Source organism: Bombyx mandarina, chromosome 08 (assembly GCF_030267445.1).
Source record: "Bombyx mandarina strain Sakado chromosome 08, ASM3026744v2".
Taxonomy (NCBI): domain Eukaryota; kingdom Metazoa; phylum Arthropoda; class Insecta; order Lepidoptera; family Bombycidae; genus Bombyx; species Bombyx mandarina.
The window spans coordinates 13,276,989-13,303,126 of NC_143215.1; the positions used below are offsets into that span (position 1 = coordinate 13,276,989).

Below are 26,138 nucleotides of genomic sequence, written 5' to 3' on the forward strand. Positions count from 1 at the left end.
AACGAGCTTAAAGACTTAAACTGCAATACAAAGTCGTCGTGGCCCAAAGGATAAGACGTCCCGTTGCATTCGTGTCTAGCGATGCACCGGTGTTCGAATCCCGCAAGCGGGTACCAATTTTTCTAATGAAATACGTACTTAGCAAATGTTCACGATTGACTTCCACGATGAAGGAATAATATCGTGTAATAAAAATAATTCCCGCAAAATTATAATTTGCGTAATTACTGGTGGTAGGACCTCTCGTGAGTCCGCGCGGGTAGGTACCACCGCTCTGCCTATTTCTGCCGTGAAGCAGTAATGCGTTTCGGTTTGAAGAGTAGGGTAATCGTTGTAACTATACTGAGACCTTAGAACTTATATCTCAAGGTGGGTGGCGCATTTACGTTGTAGATGTCTATGGGCTCCAGTAACCACTTAACACCAGGTGGGCTGTGAGCTCGTCCACCCATATCAGCAATAATAAAAAAATACAATGTATTACACACCTCAATTTACTTCCATTAGTGAAGATAAAGAAGGCTACTTCGGAGCGTTCCTGCTGCAGCCTCGTCACCAGCTTGCCCAGCTCCGTGGCCCGACTGACCTGGTGAAAGCAGACATTCTCCATTAACACCTTCACAGCAGAACAGGCCCATATTAGCCCGCCGCAGTACTTTCAGCTGGTACGGACGAAGAAACCAATTACTTCATCCAGGTGTTTGGAACAGTTTAGCACCGACAACTATATACTATAAATTGTATACTGTTTGTTTTCGCAAAGTTACAGATAGGAGTTTTATCTACCCTAGTGCTGGTGGGTCTAGAAAGACCTGCCACGCACTGGTGGAAATATCGTTAGGGGCGCATTTCGACCCGCCGCCACATCAGATGAAGGCTTATGTCTTTGCTTGCCACAGCCAAGGTGTTAACACAGATGTTACTAAGTCCGCTCTGTAAAGTTTTTTTTTTTTTTATTGCTTAGATGGGTGGACGAGCTCACGGCCCAACTGGTGTTATGTGGTTACCGGAGCCCATAGATATTTACAACGTAAATGCCCCACCCACCTTGAGATATAAGTTCTAAGGTCTCAGTATAGTTACAACGGCTGCCCCGCCCTTCAAACCAAAACGCATTATTGCTTCACGGTAGAAATAGGCAGGGCGGTGGTACCTACCCGTGCAGACTCGCAACACGTCCTACCACCAGAAATTACGCAAATTATAATTTTGCGGGTTTGATTTTCATTACACGATGCTATTTGTTTAAAGGTAGTTAACTAAAACGTTAAGAATCCAATAGCTGGTCAGAAAACTCATTAACATCAGTTAATTACGAAGCCTTCGTATAGCCACGGTCTAATATAAAAACCCAACAAATTTAGAATTCATCTCGGATAATTGAAAACAAGAAAGTACTTTCGGAATTTAATTTAATTATGTTATACAATGAAAACTTATAAATTTTCGTGACGGCGCAGATGGGACCCGGACGAGACGCTACCAGTGAATCATTTTATTTTTTATTGCACTAAATGGTGTGTATCGCTGTGTGAGACTTCCACTCTTGAATCTCAGTATCTAATGGCACCAGCTTCCGATGTCGCTAAGATGGTCAATTACGTAGGACTGATATGATAGGCACATCCTTTTCTAATTTATTTATTTAATATATTTTGTACACACAGCTGTTAGAAGAAACACGACAATAAGGATACAGAGTACAAGGGCACTACTTATTTCATGTTGAAATCTCTTCCAGTAAGCCCGCAAAAGGAAAGAAGAATTAGGAACACAAACCTAGTGCATACAGTAAACATTACATATAATAATATATATGTCGTGGATAACGACTTTTAGCTGTCGTGGATAACGACTTTTAGTAATATGAAGACGGTGGTTTTGATTATTATTTTAAATGATGAAATGTTGTTTTGATAAATATCACAAAATGAAGGGTAGACTGCGTAACGCCACAGTATAAAATGGCGGTACGTGGACAGAGTCGTGGCCCCCCGACCCCCACGTGCTATCCGTACAACGCCGCGCGTCGTCCGAGCACAATAGATCTGGCACTGCTGAGGAACGTAACTCTGCGCTTACGCTCCATCGAGGCAATGTCAGAACTCGACTCAGACCACCGACCTGTCGTCATGCAGCTCGGTCGCCCAATCAACCGCGAACCAGATACGAGGACCATGGTGGATTGGAAGAAGCTGGGCACGTGCTTAGCTGACACCGCTCCACCAATCCTCCCTTGCGGCCCGGATTCAACTCCATCCCCCGAGGATACCGTCGAATCCATAAACATCTTCACTGATCACGTCTCGACGGCGATCATAAGATCTTCAAAGCAAGTCGATGTGGAGGACTGCTTCCACCGCATCAGACTTTCCCCCGATCTTAGGGACCTCGTAAGAGTTAGAAACGCGGCAATCCGGGCCTACGATCGATATCCCACGGATTCAAACCGGACTCGGATGCGTCGCTTACAGCGGGAGGTCAAATCCCGCTTAAGCGACGCCCGAAACGAAAACTGGGATAGTTATTTAGAAGAGCTCGCGCCCACTCACCAAGCATACTGGCAACTAGCTAGGACCCTCAAGTCCGAAACTATAGCCACTATGCCGCCTCTCGTACGCCCCTCAGGCCAATCACCGGCTTACGATGACGATGACAAGGCAGAGTTGCTGGCCGATGCACTGCAAGAGCAGTGCACCACCAGCACTCAACACGCGGACCCCGAACACACCGAGTTCGTCGACAGGGAGGTCGAGCGCAGAGCTTCCCTGCCGCCCTCGGACGCGTTACCCCCCATTACCACGTCCGAGGTTAAGGAGGCGATCGATAGCCTACAACCACGGAAAGCTCCCGGCTCCGACGGCATCCGCAACCGCGCGCTTAAATTGTTACCAGCCCAACTGATAACGATGTTGGCCACCATACTAAATGCTGCTATGACGAACTGCATCTTTCCCGCGGCGTGGAAAGAAGCGGACGTTATCGGCATACACAAGCCGGGCAAGCCGAAGAACGAAACCGCGAGTTACCGCCCCATCAGTCTCCTCCCGGCGATAGGCAAACTATACGAACGGCTCCTTCGTAAACGCCTCTGGGACTTCGTATCCGCGAATAAAATTCTTATAGACGAGCAGTTTGGATTCCGCGCCAGACACTCGTGCGTCCATCAAGTGCACCGCCTCACGGAGCACATATTACTAGGGCTGAACAGGCGGAAACCCATTCCGACAGGAGCCCTCTTCTTCGATATAGCGAAGGCGTTCGACAAAGTCTGGCACAACGGTTTGATATACAAACTGTATAACATGGGAGTGCCAGACAGACTCGTGCTCATCATACGAGACTACTTGTCGAACCGTTCGTTCCGATATCGAGTCGAGGGAACGCGTTCCCGACCCCGTCACGTCACAGCCGGAGTCCCGCAAGGCTCCGCCCTCTCCCCGTTACTATTTAGTTTGTATATCAATGATATACCCCGGTCTCCGGAGACCCATCTGGCGCTCTTCGCCGATGACACCGCCATCTACTACTCGTGTAGGAAGAAGGCGATGCTTCATCGACGACTTCAGACCGCAGCTACCACCATGGGACAGTGGTTCCGGAAGTGGCGCATCGACATCAACCCCACGAAAAGCACAGAGGTGCTCTTCAAAAGGGGTCGCCCTCCGAACACCACGCTGAGCATTCCCCTCCCGACTAGGCGCGTCAATACCCCCGCCCCCGCCGTTCGCCCGATCACGATGTTCGACCAGCCCATACCGTGGGCCCCGAAGGTCAAATACTTAGGCGTCACCCTCGACAGTAGGATGACATTCCGCCCCCACATTAAGACGGTACGCGACCGTGCCGCCTTCATTCTAGGACGTCTCTACCCGATGATATGTAGGCGAAGTAAAATGTCCCTTAGAAATAAGGTGACACTCTACAAAACTTGCATACGCCCCGTCATGACCTATGCAAGTGTAGTATTCGCTCACGCGGCCCGCATACACTTAAAATCATTTCAAATCATTCAATCCCGTTTTTGCAGGATAGCCGTCGGAGCCCCGTGGTTCGTCAGGAACGTCGACCTCCATGACGACCTGGACTTAGAGTCCATCAGTAAGTATCTGCAGTCGGCGTCCATGCGCCACTTCGATAAAGCGGCACGACACGAGAACCCTCTCATCGTGGCCGCCAGTAACTACATTCCCGATCCTGCGGACAGAATGGAAAGCAGTCGACGTCGCCCAAAACACGTCATCTCGGATCCTCCCGATCCACTAACGGTGCTTTTAGGTACTTCAAGCACCGGTCACCGTTCTCGTCGAACCCGTCGCTTGCGACGAAGGGCTCGACGAGTAAATTAACTCTCAGACACAGCCCACTGAGTTTCTCGCCGGATCTTCTCAGTGGGTCGCGTTTCCGATCCGGTGGTAGATTCTGCGAAGCACGGCTCTTGCTAGGGTTCGTGTTAGCAACATCGTCAGGTTTGAGCCCCGTGAGCTCACCTACTAAAGTTAGGGTTACGCTGACATAGCCTCTCAAGGCTATCAGCTTAGGTAGGAAAAAAAAAAAAAAAAAGAGTCGTGGCATTCCGTGTCAGACAGTCATTCCGTCCGTCTCAGTCAGTGAGTCTCTGGCAGTCAGTCAGTCAGTCGGTCTGTCGGTATGTGCAACGAAACTGTCGGTTTATCCTGTCATTGTGAAAGTTGTGTGTGTTGAGTTTCAATAATTATTATTCAAAAGGTTTTATTGACTTTTTATAAACTGAATTCAACCAAATACGAGTGATAACGGAAACTACCGCTCAGCCATCCCTGACATGTGCCAACATATACATATTACAAGATACAAAACAATATATATATACATACACATACATATACTTACTTTATATTATAATACATTATACAAATATATATACTTTTATTTAATATGGTAGGGATAAATAGTGAATAATTTCTAAGTTAAATAATACATATCATCGATTCATAAAATTCACGATAAAGCATTAATGGCGTGTAAGCATTTTTAAGATCTCGAACTAAAATACTTCACTCACAATGATTTCCACGTTTCCTTAAACACACAAGTGTCTCATCATCTTTCTTCTACAAACATTCCATCATGGCGAACGTCAATCATAATTTCAGACCTATATATTTTGTATTAACGCATTTGAACATAGTAAAACCGGGCATTTTTAGTTCACAATTGTAGTTCAACAATAAGTAGATAAAAAAATGGCCGTGGAAAACTTCAAATTTCCCGCAAATTATCACAGAGATACGATGCCCCTGTCAGAATAAAGTGAGCAATACCCGTATTGACAGAACACAAATTACGTCTGTAATGCGTGTAAAAAAATATTCACACAAATAAATCGGATTCGTACGCGATTATTTCTTTGGAACACGTAGAAAAATACTAAAGTTTTTTTTTTTCAATAGAGATAAGTAAAATAATCGATTTGGATTGCTAAGTTAGCAATAAATAATTTTATAGATTTTTTTAAATAGTGCCTAACGCCTGGTTAACGGCCCAGCTAGTTCTCACTCAACTCAAATGATCACTTTATACTACCACCAGTAAAAGTGATCATTGACCACAGGATCTCTTGTGAGCCCGCACAGGTAAGTAGCACCGCCCTGCCAATTTCTGCCGTGAAGCAGTAATGCGTTTCGGTTTGAAGGATGGGGCAGCCGTTTTTACGTTGTGGGTGGCAGGCATTTGCGTTGTATATGTCTATGAGCTCCGGTAACCTCTTAACACCAGGTGGGCTGTGAGCTCGTCTACACACCTATGCAATAAAAAATAAATAAAATAGATCACCACAGCCAATAGATAACACAGCGTGAATGTACCCACCTACGTTACAATGAGTCTCAATTTTATTAAATACCATACCAGCTGTCTAAGCTCTCCTATATTCTCATAGATGGTCTGTCTATAGCAGTGGTCAATGACCGGCGACTTTCGACAAGTATGCATCTTTTTGACTCCTCTGCTACAGCTCTTCCGCGAAATTTTTTATTCGAGTACTGGTGGTAGGACCTCTTGTGAGTCCACACGGGTAGGTACCACCACCCTGCCTATTTCTACTGTGAAGCAGTAATGCGTTTCGGTTTGAAGGGTGGAGCAGAAGTTGTAACTATACTGAGACTTTAGAGCTTATATCTCAAGGTGGGTGGCCTATTTACGTTGTAGATGTCCATAGGCTTCAGTATCCTTCAGACTTCAGTATCAACTTCAAATGGGCTGTGACCTCGTCCACCCATCTAAGCAATAAATTAAAAAAAGTACGGAATATTACTTATTATCTTGCCTCGTAAGAGACGAGAAACATTTTTTGAAACACAAGACTATAAAAATATATGTTTTAAAAATGGCTTGTTGAATAAATTTCAATTGTATGTTTGTTGTCTATATTTGGCTCTTTTGGTTGTCAACTTTGCGGAACACTGACCTTTTGCAATGAAAATAGAGAGCTTTGAATCACGCTGACCAAGCATTTCTTATTTATTTCAACCCGAATAATCGAATTAAGGAAACCGAATTAATATACTCCAAGAAACATCGATAAAATTATACCTCATACAAATCGGTACGTTTGTATGAGTCCTGAAAGAATATTCTGCTGACAATCGAGGTCAAAGTTCAGAGGACAAGAACCTTTAACGCCCGCACATAGAATATAAATTTGCTTGTGCTTTTATTTATTTTGATTGACGGTGGTGAGCTACCGTAAAAAATATATTCATATACAATAACAAATTGGTGTTGTACCCTAATCAAATGACAGTGACGGGCGGTTAAAAACGCGTGTTTCAGTTTTTTGTCATCAATATTCTTCCTGGACATTAAAATCGTAAGAGTGAAGGCACTTTTGGCAAAGCTCAATCTTATCCGGTTTTTGTGAAATACTTGACATGTCCTTCTTCAAACGAGGCTTGTGGAGAGTACGTCAACATTACTGACGTCCATGGGCGACGGTAACCACTCAACATCAGTTGGGTCGTATACTCGTCTGCCGATAAGGGCAATAAAAAAAAACATTGCCTTTTTTTATTTAACCCCCTATGGTTTTCAAGGCATCTATTTAATCGAGTGCTTCCATGAAAATGATTCTTAACTAATATATAATATTATAAAGAGGAAAGATTTGTTTGTTTGTTTGTTTCGAATAGGCTCCGAAACTACTGGACCGATTTGAAAAATTATTTTTCCATTAGAAGCCGACATTGTCCCTGATGAACATAGGCTACTTTTTTTTCATTTTTTTTTTTTTTTTTTGTTTCATGTGTGTTTTAATGTTTCCGAAGCGAAGCGAGGGCGGGTCGCTAGTTCTTAATATTGTTATGGCATTACGAGTAACGCCATCTGCTGTTAAATAGCAAAAACAAATATTGAAACAACAGGAACATCTCTTGAATGTTCTGGAAAATGTAGACATAGTCGAACGAATCACCTCAAGAAAACAACGAAGTGAATTGTGATAGTAAAACCTACCTTATTGTCGTATTCATTAAATTTAGTTTTAATTGGTATTTCGGTGAGAGCTTTTATGTATTTTAAATCTCCAGCTCGTAACAATATATTAGAAAAGAATTATATTTTCAAAAATTGAAATTCTAAAAATCAATTTTTAAAATTGTGACCTGCTTGTTATTAGGTACTTTTTAGTCACACGCGCTGACAGCTAACCGTAAACTCATAAATAAAACTCTCCGCTATGTATACAAGCCCTAGTTAAGTTATTTAAAATTATCTACCTGTATATTGCTATATGTTAGTTTTTTTTTTTTTCTTCACCAAGAAAGAGTCATTTTGTTCGCGCAGATAAAATCTATTAAGAATACATCCCCCAAACATCGAGAGACGAGAAAGGATAATCCCGGATATACAATAGGGTGTGAGATGAAAGAAATCGGTTCGGCTTAAAAACATTCGCGAAAAATTTGTACTCAACCCCCTCAATTATAAATTTGATAGTACACTAGCTCTACCTAACACCGCTGCCAAAAGATCACTTGCACTGAAAAGGTCGTAAGTGCAATCCTCATAAGTTGGAAAATGTCTAATACAGACTTTATCGCCTTAATGGAAGGTATTTGTTTTGCGTCCACTAATGAACTAGTTCACAGTTCGCCTAATGTACAGCGAACATCGGAGCCACATAATCATCAATCACTCATCACATATACACATCATTACGTCAATATCGCTATCTGCTGCGAGAAATTATGTCAAAGTCTCCACTGTATTGTAAAACTAAATTCAAACAAGAATACATTTTTTTTTATTGCTTAGATAGGTGGACGACCACACAGCCCACCTGGTGTTAAATGGTAAGTGGAGCCCATAGACACCTACCACCTAAATGCCGCCATGTACCTTAAGATATGAGTTCTAAGGTATCAATATAGGTACAACGGCTGCCCCATCCTTCAAACCGAAACGCATTACTGCTTCAAGGCAAAAATAGGCAGGGTGGTGGTACCTACCCGTGCGAACTCACAAGAGCTCCTACCACCAATAAATAACATGATACATACATGATTACTTCGCGACAGAAATAGGCGGAGCAACGCGCGAACTTATAATAATACGCTCTAGAATCAGCTACATTCAACTTTTGTGCCATTCTTTACGAATTTACTAACAGATCCGAATGTGGCTGATTGATAATCTTTTGGACTTCTTGTGAATCCATCAAAATCACAGGTCATAGTAATTGGTAGTTCCTATAGGTACAGCACGATTGACCACATTAATTTGCCCCCTGTTACGCTAGATGGAATTCCAATCGCTTATTCTAAAACAGCAAAAAACCTAGGTATCGTTCTTGATTGTCATCTCTCTTGGTCCAGTCAGATAAATTTAGTTAGCAGGAAAGTGCATTGCACGTTTCAGTCTCTCAAGCGTCTTCAGCGTTTCTTGCCCTTTGAAGCTAAAGTCACCCTGGCCCAATCCCTTATGCTTCCTCTCCTTGACTATGCGGATGTCTGCTTCCTCGACGCCGCGGAGGGGCTATGGAACAAACTGGAAAGGTTACAAAATTTATGCATACGCTTTATTTTTGGTTTACGCAAATATGATCATGTCTCGCAGTACAGATCACAACTTAATTGGTTGCCTATCCGACTTCGCCGTGATGTACATGTTTTATGTATGCTGTTCAACATCCTCAATAACCCAGCGGTTCCCCAGTACCTCCGTGAGCGCTTCGGGTACCAGATGCCCCGTGGTGTACCCTGTCGTACAAGTAGATCCCTTCTCCTTAATTTTCCCCCTCACTCTTCCAGCCGCTACGGTGGTTCGTTCACTGTGCACTCTGTGCGTCTGTGGAACTCAGTTCCACACTCAATCCGTGCAAGTCCCTCACTTGAAGTATTCAGGAAGGCATTAAAGGAGCACTATCTATCAATTTAGTATTACTTATATGTATTTATTTTATGTATTTCATTATATATGTACGTGTATGTATATGTTTATGTTATTTATGTATGTAATTGTGTATGTATATAGTTTGATATTATGTATTAGTGTTTATTTTTGTTATTTTTATTGCTAATTAGATTGTACTCATCTACCCACTAATGTAAAGCTTTCCTTCTTTGAGAACGGTTAGCTGGTAGATAACTCAATTGTTGAGTTAAGCTCGCCATTTTTTATATCTTATCCCAATTACTGTATTTTATTAACAGTGTGTACAAATAAAGAATAAAGAGATAATACTACACTACTTTGTTTTCCCTACATATGCTGAAGGCCTGGAGAGGCTATTTCAGCTTCTCCTTGACGTGTAGTTGATCTCACGGGGCTCAAGCCGGGAGTATTGCTAAGACTGCCCCTAGCAAGAGTGCTTCTGCGCGATCCACTGAGAAGATCCGGCGAAAAACTCAATGGGATGTGTCTATGGGTATAACTCGTCGAGCCCATCGTCGCAAGCGACGGGTTTGACTAGGACGGTGACTGGTGCTTGAGGTGCCTAAAAGCGCCGTTAATGGATCGGGAGGATCCGTAATGACGTTTTTTTTTATGATTGAAGGATTAGTACCAGTGGCCCGGAGTCCTTTTTCAGTTTCACCAGGACAGGCCGTAATGACGTGTTTACGGCAACACTACACTACAATATTATTTAAAGTTTTTATATCTATACAATTTGGAAAGCGCTTACCTGCTCTTCAACATCAGCGACATCTCTTCCGTTTGTGATGCTGTGCCGCAGGGAGAGCGTAGTCTGTATGATGAGTGCTAAGATCGGGATAAAGGGCAACAGCAACAGTCGCCAGAGCTGACAACGGCGACTTCGGCACCACCTTCGCACCTTTAAGCTCCATGCTTCAGACTTCTCCGGCTTCCGGCTGGGAGATGCTAGAAATATTTTTATGTTATTAATCTGTTGTAGTGTTTTTGGCATTCGCAGTATTTAGTAAGACCAGCAGTCAGTCCTTAAAATTAATAAAATAAAGGAAAGAAAATTCCATACGTTTAAGATCGCGTATGACTTTAAAGTGCCTGATGCTTTATTAGCCTTCAATGTAATGCAAATTAGTTTATTTTTGACTGTTGTAACATAAATTGAGTGCAGTATAGTAAGCATTAAAATACAATTTAGTTCAATTCATCGTGGCCTAAAAGATAAGACGCCCGGTGCTTTCGTATCGAGCGATGCAGCGGTTTTTATCCATTTTTTATACATATACACGAACTCCTTTTTTTTTCGAGAAGTGAGTCGAAGCTCCCCCCTAGGGGGTGCGCAGAGTAAATAGGACTTGACAATCGACTGAAAGCAGAGCACAGGACCAATATGTTTTAGGGCGATATCCACTAAGCGACTGCCTTTGCACTGTCTCAGACGACGTCCGACCTCCATCCTGGGTCAGAGCCCAGAGTAGGGGGGTTCCGCGGTCAATACTGCAACCAGACTCGCGGCACCACCCCTAGGACGCTTGACCGACTGGTCGTCGAGGCGATAGTGGACGAGTCTACGTCGGCCGTCTTGGTACGGAAGCCCGTCAGGCGGCCCGATGTAGTGGTCTGGTGCAACACCACAGACCACACCGGCCTTACATAGAAGCGACCCACCACTGGCTCTAGACACACATTAAATCCCACAATGGTTTTGAAAACCATTCGATATGAGTACCTGTGACGCCTTATATAGAAAGCCTTCAAAGAATACGGAACAGGTATGAGTAAATTGTATAAACAAACGCGGACTAACATACATACATACATACATAGCTTTTAATATATCATGGTGTTTCTTGTTACAAAATTTTAACGTTATTTCGCTCATCTACTTTATTAATATTTTATGCTTAGATATCATGTCGGTATTTCGAGAATAATTCGCATTTGAAAAATAAAATCAAAACTTATAAAAGCTACACCCAGATACTTACGTATGAAAATGCTGCATGACATTTTTGTAATTACTACAAAACACCAGATTAACTTAAACTCGATAAGTAGCAAATTTCAGCTTATTATTTTTTACATTAGAATTTTATTAACTTAGGATTTTAAGGCATCCGATCCCGGGGCCCGTTTGTGATTACCGGACATCAGAATCAGATAGAAAAAACATTTAAAAAAATTAACTCAAACTTTAAATTTTCCAATTGTTTTATGAAAAATTTAACTTTATCGACGCTACTTTTTTCTTTTTTTTTTTTAAATCACTCTCAGCTTCTTTTGGCACAAACACACAACTACCTATGTTTTTCGTTTGGAAAGCTTCAAATATTTCAAAAGTAACCTTTATATCACTTATAATTAAGTACTTAAAATAAAACTTTAATGACAAAACCTTCTATAAGTTTCTGTATACTAAAAACTACACGCTTATTACGAAATATCCGTGTACTACTACGTAAAAATAGCTCCAAGATTTTCCTTTTTTTTTTTTTAATACAACGAAAGATAATCTAATAATCATATTTATTTTACGTTTAGTGTAGGAACGTGAATAACGCTTGTTGTTTTAAAATATAAATAATTCGTTTTTTAACTCAACAAAGGCAGCTAGCGCTCTGTTAGTTTTATTACAGTATGTTTGGTATAGGTATGTTTCGCAAAAGCCCGAGTCTCGACTCTTTGTCTAAGCCCTGGGACCTTTTTTTTCCTACCTATTCCTACCTCCTAACCTCGTAACCTCGAGGGGCTATAAACTAGATTCACCGAACTAGTAGGTGAGCTCACGTGGCTCAAACCTGACGACGTTGCTAACACTAACCCTAGCTAGAACAGTGCTCCGCAGAATCTATCACCGGATCGAAAACGCGGCTGTTTTTTTTTTTTTATTGCTTAGATGGGTGGACGGGCTCACAGCCTACTTGGTGTTAAGTGGTTACTGGAGCCCATAGACATCTACAGCGTAAATGCGACACCCACCTTGAGATATAAGTTCTAAGATCTCAGTATAGTTACAACGGCTGCCCTACCCTTCAGACCGAAACACATTACTGCCCACGACAGAAATAGGTATGGGTTAGTTTACTCTCTGAGACTTTCGTCGCAAGCGACAGGTCCGGTGCTTGAGATACGTGCTTAGGGCGACGTCGACTGTTTACACCGTGGGACCACTAATCCGTCTAATACTTGAACGAGCTCATGAGATTAAGCGGTGCAGCCTACAGCCCTTAAACACCGTGAATACCGCATTGAATTAACATATAAGATCAAGTCTCAGCATTACTATATCTCACCTGTCCCATACTTTAAATCGGAAAGCATAACTTCTTAGCCGCATAAAAAGGCAACACAGTGTGCCCTGTAATCAGTCATTCGGAAGAGGAGAAATAAATGGACGTTGCTTCAATGGTCAAAATGGGATTTTCTCCTAATGTTACACGAAACCTCTGTTCAAGCCAAAAACATATATTACGAATACCAATACGGAAGATCTTTAATAAAGCTATTGACTCCGACTTGGAATAGGAATAGACTCCTAATAGTACTGTATTCCGGATCAGTTCCTATTCCATACGTTGAAGAAATTAAGCATTAAGTCAACGAGGCGATTATTTAGGCGATTTGATTCGAATATTGATGAGTGGTACGAGAAAAGTAGTTGAATAGCACGCCTTAAAATGAATTTTGGAATTCTTGCTGAAGTAACTGACAGATGATTAAATCTTACCTAAAATATTACTAATTACTCGTATAGCTTCAAAACCTCAAACACGTTTCCATAACAAGCCAAATTAAAAATTAATTAATAATTATCAAATTTGAAGTCGTCGTGGCCTAACGGATAAGACGTCCGGTGCATTCGTGTTGAGCAATGCACCGGTGTTCGAATCCCGCAGGCGGGTACCAATTTTTCTAATGAAATACGTACTCAACAAATGTTCACGATTGACTTCCACGGTGAAGGAATAACATCGTGTAATAAAAATGAAACCCGCAAAATTATAATATGCGTAATTACTGGTGGTAGGACCTCTTGTGAGTCCGCGCGGGTGGGTACCACCACCCTGCCTATTTCTGCCGTGAAGCAGTAATGCGTTTCGGTTTGAAGGGTGGGGCAGCCGTTGTAACTGTACTTGAGACCTTAGAACCTATATCTCAAGGCGGGTGGTGCATTTACGTTGTGGATGTCTATGGGCTCCAGTAACCACTTAACACCAGGTGAGCTTGGGCTGTGAGCTCGTCTACCCATCTAAGCAATAAAAAAATTGATATTAGGCCACATTTATTAAACCTCTCTGATGTTGTCGGTCTTTAAGACGTGTACAAATTATCAAGTAAATCGGACGTCTTAAAATATAGAGCGCATAATAAAGCGTGTGGATAAAAGCGTGTTTAATTAATTTAAATAGAAATGTATGTAGATTGAAAGGGTTTTAAAAAAGTACTGCTATAATATCCCACAAAGCGATTGTTTCTTTTTTCATTCCATTCCAAGAGGTTTGTCGGATGCATATAAAGTGCCCATTTTACATGAGATTATTGTAAATGTCGTTTCCTCTTCATTTTCCTAGTACACGTAAGTTTATTTAATATTGAAAACAAGAACTCAAAGAAACAATGAGTAAAAGAAAAAAAAAAGTTTATGATCGTTCTATTCATAATTGATGATAGATAGTCTATTATTTTTAGCTTTTTAACTCCAGATTTAGATAAATATTATTTTACTAGCGACCCGCCCTCGCTTCGCTTCGGAAACATTAAAACACACATGAAACCAAAAAAATAAAATAAAAAAAAGTAGCGTATGTTCATCGGGGACAATGTCGGCTTCTAATGGAAAAAGAATTTTTCAAATCGGTCCAGTAGTTTCGGAGCCTATTCGAAACAAACAAACAAACAAATCTTTCCTCTTTATAATATTAGTATAGATGGAATTTAAAAAAAAAAACTATTATAGAACTATGCACTATACTCAAAACATTTGAAATGCCTAATTTCATTTGTGGATACTTGGCGGGAACATAAGGTCAGCGTGAATTGATTTTGTTTGTTGATAGGTTAATTCAGGTGGAAAGGTTTAAAAATGGCAAACTGATAGAGGCTTATTGTTTCCCTGGCTTTTGCTCGCTCACCTATGCTGATGAAACTGAAAAGGGCCCCGGAACATCAGTAATCATTCATTAAAAAAACTAAAAAAAAAATTGTTGGCGTATGTCGTTTCGTCTTACAATACCTTCTTCTTTAATTATCAGAAAGTGTTCATGAAGTATTCGTATATTATTGAATTACAAAGCTTCACTGTGTAACAAAAAGAAAGCGTTCCTAAAACATTTCAAATAATATTACTGTTCTGTCTTATATTCAGTATCTTATATTCTGCTCTATATCTTTTATGTCATTTCCGGCGTTGCCTCCAAAATTCCGTACATCACAACGGACGATCTATCTTCAAAGTCTTACGCAAGGTATCCTACTTCGGATTGAAATTCTATTTGCATTCAGTTGGAAAACATGGACATTTTGCTTTGCATTTTTGCTTGGCCTACATTATATACATTATATTATACACTTGAGATCATGTAATTACCATTTGTCTCTATTTTATAACGTTGATCATTTAGATCTTTGTATTCCTATTTAATTAACACGATGATGAATCTTAACCCACTGAGCTTCTCACCGGATCTCCTGAGTGGGTCGCGATTCCGATTCGGTGGTCGGTTCTGCAAAGCACTGTTCTTGCTATGACTAATGTTAGCAAGCTCTCTCAGGCGCGTAGCTGGAATAACCAGCGAGTAGAAAGAAGAAAAAAAACTTTGAATTCATTAATCTGAATTTGATTAAGCTTTTTCAAAGTATTTTTATGTGCTGGGGTTCGGGATAAATAAAAAGTTTCACCACAGTAAAAATTAACACTGCATTAGCACTTAGAACACTTAAAACACTTTAAAATTCTCAAGTCACTTCCGTTCGCTGTTTTGCTTCGAGTAGTTCCGATTACTCACTGGCTGCGTGTCATCTCTGCAATGCTTTTATAGTCGATACGACATCCCTAGAATTTTCGAGATCATTCCTCACAAGTTGAGTATTTTCCATGTGTGTTTCCGCCATTTGACAATAGATGGCATTGTACTTCTCGAGCGTTCTAGATGTTACTAGATTCTTAGATATTCATTTCAGCTATTCGGCGATAGATGGCGTTACTCTTACCGGCGTACCAGTATTATAGCTTTATATTTAATTCTAAGCAAATGGTGAGTCCGTCTGTGCTTAATTGGTTACCGGAACCTATAAACGTCAATCACTATGTCAATACCAGTCCCCACCTTGAGACTTGAGCTCTAATCTCATGATTTCACGATGACCATTTAGCAACAAGAGGACTATGTTTTCATTCAGCCATCCTTGCACCGGCACTGCACCGGCACTTGCATGGCACCGGTTGTTTTTAGCACGCTTTCATTAACTTAACCATTACATTTTTGTATGCTGTTGTGTATTTTACTATACATATAACGAAATCTTTGAATGTAAATAATACACAATATACATACACACAGAATTTGATACCCTCGCATCGCCGCGTCATTTAATACGGTGAAGTTTAAGTTTGAAACTTTATAAGCCATAACACAAGATTTGAGAGAGTATGCGTGTGTGTGTGTGTGAAAGAGAAAGAGAGAGAGAGAGAAAATACTGTAACACCTACCAAAACACAATAATAATGAAAAATAGTCAATAGGCAAGTATAATTGTACAATACGGGATATTATCGTTAAGAGTGATTTCATCAGGCAACCGCTATTATCTAGAGAAATTCTGAAAATGATACAGCAGCCATGTTACATTTATAATTATTAACAGTGTCCGAACCTTTACAGAAATACATATTTTTTTTAACCATACCAATTAAGCGCACGTGAATGAAATCTCTTTATATATAGTTCTAGTTAATATTTTATCATAGATCTTTTTTATAGCACCATAAAGGTAATAGAGGTGGCGCCTCAGTTGTTTTAAAAATGAGTGAATCCTATGCATTTTGCGATTGCATCTAAATAGAATTCATTTTCATTTAATTTTAAACTGTAAGAAAAACCCTCTGTTGACCTAGGTGAGTAAATGGGCGGAGCGTGGTCGACTGAAAAAAATCCCTGATTCAACTTTTACATAGTGACATTTACACAGTGGAATTTATACTGTGAAATTATTACAAGCGAATCGTACTTTGAATTTTAGATATACTGAATTAGCATGATTTAACTAACTAAAAATGAGAAAGGAGAAGATAATTATTTTTACGAAATGTCTTTTTTTATATTTCTAGATGAGCTCAACTTGTCTTAAATTCATATCAGAGCTAATAGACATGAAAAACGTAAATTCCCACCATGAAACATGAGTTCTAAGTCTTAGTTTTACAGTTCAGCGATTGCCCCACTCTTCAAACTGAAACGCCGAAACTTCTATAAGAAGTGAAACTTCTTTTACGAATGAAACCGCAATACTACACAGTATTGTGATTTTCTTTATTTTTTTTAGTGGTAATTGAAAACATTACTTTTGTTTAAAATACAGCTTTCTGTAAATATTTTAGAAACTAAGCTTTTAACTTGCAATGTATTATATTTGTTTAAATGAAGTCCAATGACTAAATATCGCTAAATTAAATAACGATCTAGCTTCTTTGTCCTTTCCCTCGGTCACGGTCGAGTGGTTCGTAAGACGCTCTGTCTACTTTCTCACTCTCGCTCTTCCTAAATTGTATCTTTTCTCTCTAGCCGTAACGAATCTGTAGCGAATCAAATTTTACTCTCAATGCACCTAAAGAAGTTACACTTCAAAAATGTCAATTGAAAACATTACTTTAATAAAATACAGCTCTCTGTAAATATTTTAGAAACTAAGCTTTTAACACCATTGTCCTTGCAATGTATTATATTAGTTTAAATGAAATCCAATGACTAAAATATATCGCTAAATTAAATAACGATCTAGCTCACTTTGTCCTTTCCCTCTCCCCACGATCGAGTGGTTTGTAAGACGCTCTGTCTACTTTCTCACTCTCGCTTTTCCTAAATTGTATCTTTTCTCTCTAGCCGTAACAAATCTGTCGCGAATTAAATTTTACTCTCAAAGCACCTAAAGAAGTTACACTTCAAAAATGTAATTTTGACTTGTCCCGTTAAAGGAAACAAAAACATAGATTTCTTGAAACTACTCGCCACCTTTGCCATTATGTAGTACAGAAACCTTCCACGGAGCGCCATCATCAACTATACCAAGCTGCATTAAAATTGAAGACAAGAGTTCATTTGTATTTGTATAGATAGAAACGAAAGTATCTATTATCTGTCCATTACGTTTTCACGCCCAAACCACTGAATCGAATTGATAGAATTCGGTTCGGAAATAGTTTAATACCTGTCAAAGAATTTAACCTAGCTCTCATCTCACTGCTGCGTATGGCTTTAAGGGCACGCCATAAGAGATGTCAACGCAGGCGAAGCTGTAGCCCTATAGCTAGTCTAAAACATCGATGACAGACACACCGATCCGCTTCGAAATACACGTATCTCGCGTAGATACGCTCGAAATTTCATGGTCCCAATAAAAGGAGACATTTTATTTCGGTCGTGAAACAGGTGACGATGTAATAATTTTTAAACAGGTGTATTCGATTTGGAAAATTCCTTTTGTAAATAAAATATCATCTGTGTATATATAAAAATGAATTGCTGTTCGTTAGTCTCGCTAAAACTCAAGAACGGCTGGACCGATTTGGCTAATTTTGGTCTTGAATTATTTGTGAAAGTCCAGAGAAGATTTAAAAGGTAGATAAATATGAAAAAGTTCGGAATTAAATAAAAATAACAATTTTGTTTTTCCTTTGATGTGACCCCCGTCGGACGGATTCCTTTTGTTTGTTTTAAGTTTATTTTATACAAAAGTTTAGGCCTTTTATTCATCGATTGATTGGGGCACTACGAAGTCTGCCGGGTCAGCTAGTCGTGTATATAAATGTATTAGATGAGACTGAATCGCTAGATTGTCAGCCCACGTATAGGGCCGTGTGGATATAGAGCTCTCAAAGGATAGGTAGGGGCAGATAAGGCAAATAGTGAGTAGTGATTTGATACCTTGGACTAGTGGATCAGCTGGAAAATGTGTATTCGGAATGGCCTTGCCTTGTAAGAGGCGAGAGTAAACATTTTTGAAACACAAAGCTGCAAAAATATATGTTAAAAAAACTGCTCTAAACAAATTTCAATTGCGTGATAGTGCTATCTATATTTGGCTATTTTGGTTGACAAGGTTGTTGATCGCTGGCCTACTGTGTATGTGTACACACACATCGCTGAACTTAAGCTTTACAGTAAAACTCTTTGTCTAGGCGCAAATAATGGCTTCGCTTTGTTGAGAGCTTTCAAAATTAAAAACCCAATTTTGTCATTATTCTCATCAGGTATACATAAAAAATGTTACGTAATTATTAAAAAAAATGTATGTCATGTATTTATTCGTGATGTACTATAGTTGATGACCAGGTCCCACCATGATGTATTGGTTGTAGGAGCACTTGTGTGTCCGCGCAGATAGGTACCATCACCCTGCCTATTTCTGCCGTGAAGCAGTAATGCGTTTCGGTTTGAAGGGTGGGGTAACTATACTGAGACCTTAGAACCCATATCTCAAAGTGGTTAGCGGCATTTACGTTGTAGATATCTATGGGCTCCGGTATACACTTAACACCAGGTGGGCTGTGAGCTCGGCCACCAATACACAATAAAAAAAACAAAAAAAAAAAAACTAAATTATGACGTAATTATTTAAACTAATTTCAAATTATAATGTAAAGCCGTACCCCGTAGATTCGAACAATAAGCACTGACATACAGATTTCTGTTAAAACATCTCTCTTTAAGCTAACTCGACATTCCTCTATTCTAGTTTAGTGGACCCGACCTCTATTCTATTTGTTAGCATTAGATAATTATTGCGTCACAATTAACAAAATAAACAAGTTTATCGGACAGTAAAATTGTTGCTGATCAAATATATTCTCTATTCTATGAATATAAAGTGTATCGATGGTATATAACCAGACATTGTCTTGAATAAACAGATGCCAAATGCCCTGGGACCTTCACCCCGAATCTAGCAAATCCTATTTTATATTCTCCGCGTCACGTATCTCGGAACAATGCCTAAACATTAATAAGTCCGCAAATTTTCGGTTCAGGTCGATACATCAGGAAATGTGAAAAGTTTGATTAAAAATTTTTCGCCTTATGGGTTGTTGGACTTCGCGTGTCCATCCATATTTTCGTACTGATAGGAAAACGTTTATAGTAATGCAAGACTCCGGATCCACCTAACGTCATTTCGGATCCTCCCGATCCACTAACGGTGCTTTTAGGTACCTCAAGCACCGGTCATAGTTCTTGTCGAACCCGTCGCTTGCGACGAAACAAGCGTAAGATAAGGTATTTGACGTTGTTTTATTTTTTTAAATAAATTAACACCTATTGTGGCATAACTATATTTTTTTTTTTATTGCTTAGATGGGTGGACGAGCTCACAGCCCACCTGGTGTTAAGTGGTTACTGGAGCCCATAGACATCCACAACGTAAATGCGCCACCCACCTTGAGATATAAGTTCTAAGGTATCAAGTATAGTTAGCCCGGCTTACCGGTTAGCAACGGCTGCCCCACCCTTCAAACCGAAACGCATTACTGCTTCACGGCAGAAATAGGCAGGGTGGTGGTACCCACCCGCGCGGACTCACAAGAGGTCCTACCACCAGTGATTACGCAAATTATAATTTTGCGGGTTTCATTTTTATTACACGATGTTATATTCCTTCACCGTGGAAATCAATCGTGAACATTTGTTGAGTACGTATTTCATTAGAAAAATTGGTACCCGCCTGAGATTCGAACACCGGTGCATCGCTCAACACGAATGCACCGGACGTCTTATCCTTTAGGCCACGACGACTTCGACGACGATAATAGTTAGATATATGCTGTCGCGACACTTTTTGTAAATAAAAATGTGTTCTACAAAGTCGTAGTGCATTATTTTATTCTATCATCAATCGTTTTCGCAGGGCACGCGATGTAAAGAACATTTAAGGTTATTTTTTAATACCTTGGTTTACATTATTGGACTTTTAGTAAGGATCTCTATTTTTTTCAAAAAAGGTTTATTATGTCACTCCGCACTCGGGAGTAGTGTAGCTCCCAAACAGTGAAAGAATTTTCAAATCGGTTCAGTAGCGCCTATTCAATACAAATAAACAAACAAATCTTTCCTCTTTATAATATTAGTATAGAAGTATACATAGTATAGATTTTAATCTAATCTAAAAAGACTTGAAGAAAGTGCAAAGTTACTTATCGTAGTGTTTTTTTTTCAAAGTGCATTAAATTTTCCTGGTCCCTCGCCGGGGCGAATTGCTCTACTTTTATTTTACTATGAAATAGGTCAGTCTTAGCTCTAGTTTTGAACTACAACACCCGGGCTTGAGCGTTGTCTATTTTAATTCAAAGACTTCACCGAGGATAGTTCACTTGCTTTTTTTTTGTTTGTTGTGCCAGTGTTTGAAACCCGTAAACAAAATTTAATCTGCAATTTTTTTTATTTGCGTAATTAGGGTAGGCAGAAATACCATACCATACTCCTACACCATAGCCCTGTTTATATCTGCCAGGAAGCAATAAGGCCGTAAGTTCTTTAACCGATATAAACCAATAAAAAAAACAAATCATTTTCTATTAGTTACAGAGTGTGTAAATGTACTACTAAAACAAAAAAAGAGGATATTTCTTATTTGGATCAAGTTAAGGAGCCATTCCATATTTCGTAATTAACTACCCAACTGACAAAAAAAACTATGTTTCATCTCGTTTTTGTAACTAGTTCTTTTGTTTGAATATAAATTTATTTTACTGTCAATATGCCGTTATAAGAAAAAGAAAAACCTTAAAAGACACAGAAAATTACGATATTACCTATAACGATGAAATTTGGAATCTGGAAATTTCATTTTGGAATCTGGGTTTCGTGAAAAATTATTACCAAAACAGACACTCAATTAACGAAACTAGTGACCCCGCAGTAATCGAAATTCGACTATAATTAATTGAAATTATAAGTTTAAACATTATTACGGTTCTATTGTCAAACACTATTATAATTCGATAATATAATCACAGTATTCGCCAAAACTGCACTATAGATCAATAATATTAAAGACAAACAATATTAATCTATTTTCAATTCGACCACAGACTTTAAACAATAACAAAAGTTTTCCAATTGACAGTTAACAAAGAGTATAATAATATTTATATGTGTCGTGTCAAATACATGGTAGTGTGTGTAATGTTTTCTTTATTGATTTAAAGTATCTTTTATGCATTATTTAAAAAAAAATTAGCATTGTGCACTCCTTCTCTATATTCTCTATAAGTGTGAAAAATTTCAAACTCCTCCGTCCGCGCAATTTTCGTAAAAATGGATACAAAGTTTTTGCTTCACGTATTAATATATAGATAATATACGTATGGAATTTTCAAAGTAAAAAATGACAATTTAATAAAAACAATTATACTCGTAATTAGAATCGTTCCGTACTCACCTGGTTCCATTTCGATATCTTTATTTGAAAAACAAAGAAACTCGCGCCCTCACTGAACTGCGGGGGGATGAACGACCATCCCTTACGGAGCTTCAGAAGCTACTGAAAGGCAAACAAAGCTCTGAATAGAGCTTGCAGCCGAGAAGATGAATTACACCGTCGAGTTTTATTGAAACCACTTTACAGTGTGCCGTTGCATCTACATTATCGATTTTGGGTTTTGTTCATCATGCTTTTGCAGTGTTTTTGCTGGTAAACAGAATCGAGTCCATCATAGTTCTAAATAATTGTACCCAGTAATAGTCTGGTATGTGAACGCAATTACAAATTTCTTTTAGTCGCTTAACCAAAAGTGGAGAACTTAATACTTCTTTTGTTTTTATTATAAACTAGCGGCCCGCTCCGGCACCGCTCGGGTCTTTAACAAAAATTTCAACGATATTTGACGTTCTTTTATTTTTTTAAATAAAAGAACACTTATTGCAGTATTACTATAATAGTTAAATATAATTACGCTGTCGCGACACTTTTTGTAAATAATAATGTGTTCTACAAAGTCGTAGTGAATTATTTTAATCTATCATCAATAGTTTTCGCAGGGCACGCGATGTAAAGAATATTTTAGGTATTTTTTTTACACCTTGGGTTACATTATTGGAGTTTTAGTAAGGATCCCTAATTTTATCAAAAAATATTATAGCCTATGTCACTCGGGAATAGTGTAGCTTCCAAACAGTGAAATAATTTTTCAAATCGGTTCAGTAGTTTCGGAGCCTATTCAATACAAACTAACAAACAAATATTTCCTCTTTATAATATTAGTATAGAAATGTTGGAAGTCAAAAACGATAGTTTAAATGCGGTAAATAATTATTATTGTTATTAGTTAAAGTCTCAATTACTTTTTAAGCGACTTAAAGAACTGAGGAGGTTCTAAATTCGACCGTTCTTGTTTTTTGTATTTAATAAATTTTCAAATTTGACCCGTTTTTAATGACCCTTTTTAAGTTGAAGGCTTTGAAAACTAAAAAACATTATCACGAGGCGACCGAATGCTTTTAATTGACTTCGATTATGTTGATGATATTCTCAGTTTGTTTTGATGTTTTTTTTTTGTTTTTTTTATTGCTTAGATGGGTGGACGAGCTCACGGCCCAGGTGGTGTTAAGTGGTTACCGGAACACATAGAGATATATAATGTAAATGCCGCCACCCACCTTGAGATATGAACTGTAAAGTCTCACTTTTAACAGTACAACGGCTGCCCCACCCTTCAAATGGAAACGCATTACTGCTCCACAGCAGAAATGGGCAGGGCGGTGGTACCTTCCCGTGCGGACTCACAAGAGGTCCTACCACTAGTAATTAAGCTAATTACAATTTTGCGAGTTTGATTTTTGGGTTGTTATTCCTTCACCGTGGAAGTCAATCGTGAACATAGTTTATTAAGTACGTATTTCATTAGAAAAATTGGTACCCGCCTAAGGGGTTCGAACACCGTTCCATCGCTAGATACGAATGCACCGGACGTCTTATCCTTTAGGTGAAGTATGTTTTTTCTTATTTTTAAAACATCGTATGATAATAAATATGGTAAATGTCAATTTTCTTAACTTCTAAGCAGCAATGCGAGATTTTGCAGAACGCAGAAATAGGCAGGATGCACTAAAAATAATACAAAGGCTTTTATCACAAGATACACCACCGTGCTCCCGGTTGCCGCGGTGTTAAAATAATTAGTGACCTTGACAAATACAAGTTTGCTTACTAGAATTTCACAGAAAAATCACTGATAAGTAAAAAACTTATTGAGATCTGGCCTACGTTTTTTGAACCCATACGTTTAAGTTCTATATACCTAAAAAAGAATTGAACAAAATGAAGTAAAAACGCCCTAACGATAATTTCAAGAATTTTTTGTATGTATAAGTTCAATACAAAAACATTCCGGTTCCTGGGAGAAGATTTGTCCATGGTAATGGCATGTCAAAGCTTCTTCACTATTTTTGCCACGACCCAATGGGCTCCGATAGCTTCTCAAAGCTAGGTGTGATCACCATCGGTTTTGTCTTGATGTTTCTATAATACAATGTGAGAAAGAGAATAACAGCTCAAGAGCTTTTGCATAAAATAAGTTTTTCTTCAAGGAAAATAACATTATTGTGAGATTTGACCGAAATATTACAAGACAATGAACATAAACCTGTTTAGGCCTTTATTTAATTAACTGGTTTAATGACTTGCAGCCTATAAGAGACGTGCTGGTCATTTCTTAACTGATAATTTAAAAGAGAATAGGGTGGTAAAATCGAAACAACTACTGAAGCGGTACGCAAAGGGAGGTCATTTCTATAATACAATGTGAGAAAGAGAATAACAGCTCAAGAGCTTTTGCATAATATAAGTTTTTCTTCAAGGAAAAAAACATTATTGTGAGATCTGACCGAAATATTACAAGACAATGAATATAAACTCATCAACCGAATGATCATGGTTCTATACTCTTCGTACATACGAGTGTTACTGTGTTACTTATAATATTTGCTATGTGTATGTGCTATAATTCTCATGTTGTATTTGTTATTTTAGTTATGTGTTATTTGTTCTACACACACTTATCACTTTTTATTATTATTCTCATTATCCTCTCGCAGGTCTGCTGGAAGAGATTTCTCAAAGAAATAAGCAGTGCCTTTGTACATAATTTTCCTATTACTCTGTACTGTGTCTTGTTTTCTGTGTGTACATAAATAAATAAAATAAAATAAAATAAACTTGTATAGGCCTTTATTTAATTAACTGACTTAATGGTTTTGCGTTCGGGATATGCTTGCATTTCGTCTTTTCTTAATGCTAATTTATCTTCTTCTTTTTTTTCAATATCGGCTGCGGCTTCTTTCAGTATATGAAGAACGTGTTAGTTCTAATGCGTCTTTGAGCCCGCTCCTGTGAATACCACCAGTCTACCTATATCTTTATTTTTGCTGCGATAAATGAATGCGGACCGGTTTAAATGGTGGGTCAGCCGTTGTACTATACAATTAAGATTTCGACCACAGGCCCCAAAGTAAGAAGCGACATTTACATACGTCGTGATATGCTCCAGTGACCTTAACAACTAATAAGCCGTGAGACTAAACTTTAGTGCAATAAAAAAAAACGGTTCTGAAAAAATCGGTAATTTTCCGATAAACCATTTTCGGTATCTCTACATAAGTACATACATCACATCTAAATACATAAAAATAATTAAATGTATACGTTAATAAAGTGTCTGGGTACCAAATCGCCTGTCAAAGGGTGAATGTTCGGTTGGAGAGACATTTTAATTTGCATGGCTTAAGGGCGATTGACAGTTCTGTTGTTGAAATCTTAGATCAATGGATGTGAGAGAAATTATACTTAAAACCAAATATTATATATTATTTATAGCGACCCGCTCCCGCTTCGCTTCGCTTCGGGAACCGTAATTTATTATTGATCTTATTGAATTTTCTTTAACGCAAATCTAGTTCTGACAATAACAAACACAATAAAAAAAAGGTAACAAACAAAGAATCTAATATTTTGCTCTTCTTATATTCAAGGTTCACTATTTTGGAACAATTGCTTACATATAATTTTTTTTTATTGCCTATAGGTATGTGTGGACGAGCTCACAGCCCACCTGGTGTTAAGTGGTTACTGGAACCCATAGACATCTACAACGTAAATGCGCCACACACCTTGAGATATAAGTTCTAAGGTCTCAGTATAGTTACAACGGCTGCCCCACCCTTCAAGCCGAAACGCATATAAGTGATAGATATATCTTTTTTGTGGGACTATACTTTAAGATAAACATTTCCATTTTACATTTTAAACGTGTAACTACTACGGTTTTTGAGGCGCACGCCAGAATACCTCACCAGATGGCAGATTTGTTCCTATTTAGTTGACACTTAACCTTATATTTTGGGTAATTCACACTTCAATTCAATTATAGCCTATGTGTCATTTTGATGTGTAAGCTATATTATTGTAAAGTTTCATCAAAGTCAGAAGTCTTCGTGGTCTAAAAAGATAAGACGTCCGGTGCATTCGTG

The 26,138-nt window shown here is 38.8% G+C and overlaps 1 protein-coding gene across 2 annotated transcripts in view; it reads right to left on the reverse strand.

Annotated features, from left to right (window-relative positions):
* Nucleotides 1-22,149, reverse strand: part of LOC114242933 (uncharacterized) — a 69,635-nt gene extending 47,486 nt beyond the window's left edge. For both annotated transcript variants that reach the window (XR_016323438.1, XM_028174265.2), the window contains exons 1-3: nt 22,054-22,149; nt 10,163-10,359; nt 489-586 (exon numbers count right to left, since the gene is read on the reverse strand). Coding sequence is in view for 1 of the 2 variants with exons in the window: in XM_028174265.2 (XP_028030066.2) it covers nt 489-586; nt 10,163-10,359; nt 22,054-22,063 (305 nt within the window). In the remaining variant the exon portion in view is untranslated. The remainder of the gene's footprint in view (nt 1-488; nt 587-10,162; nt 10,360-22,053) is intronic.
* Nucleotides 22,150-26,138: the final 3,989 nt, after the last annotated feature.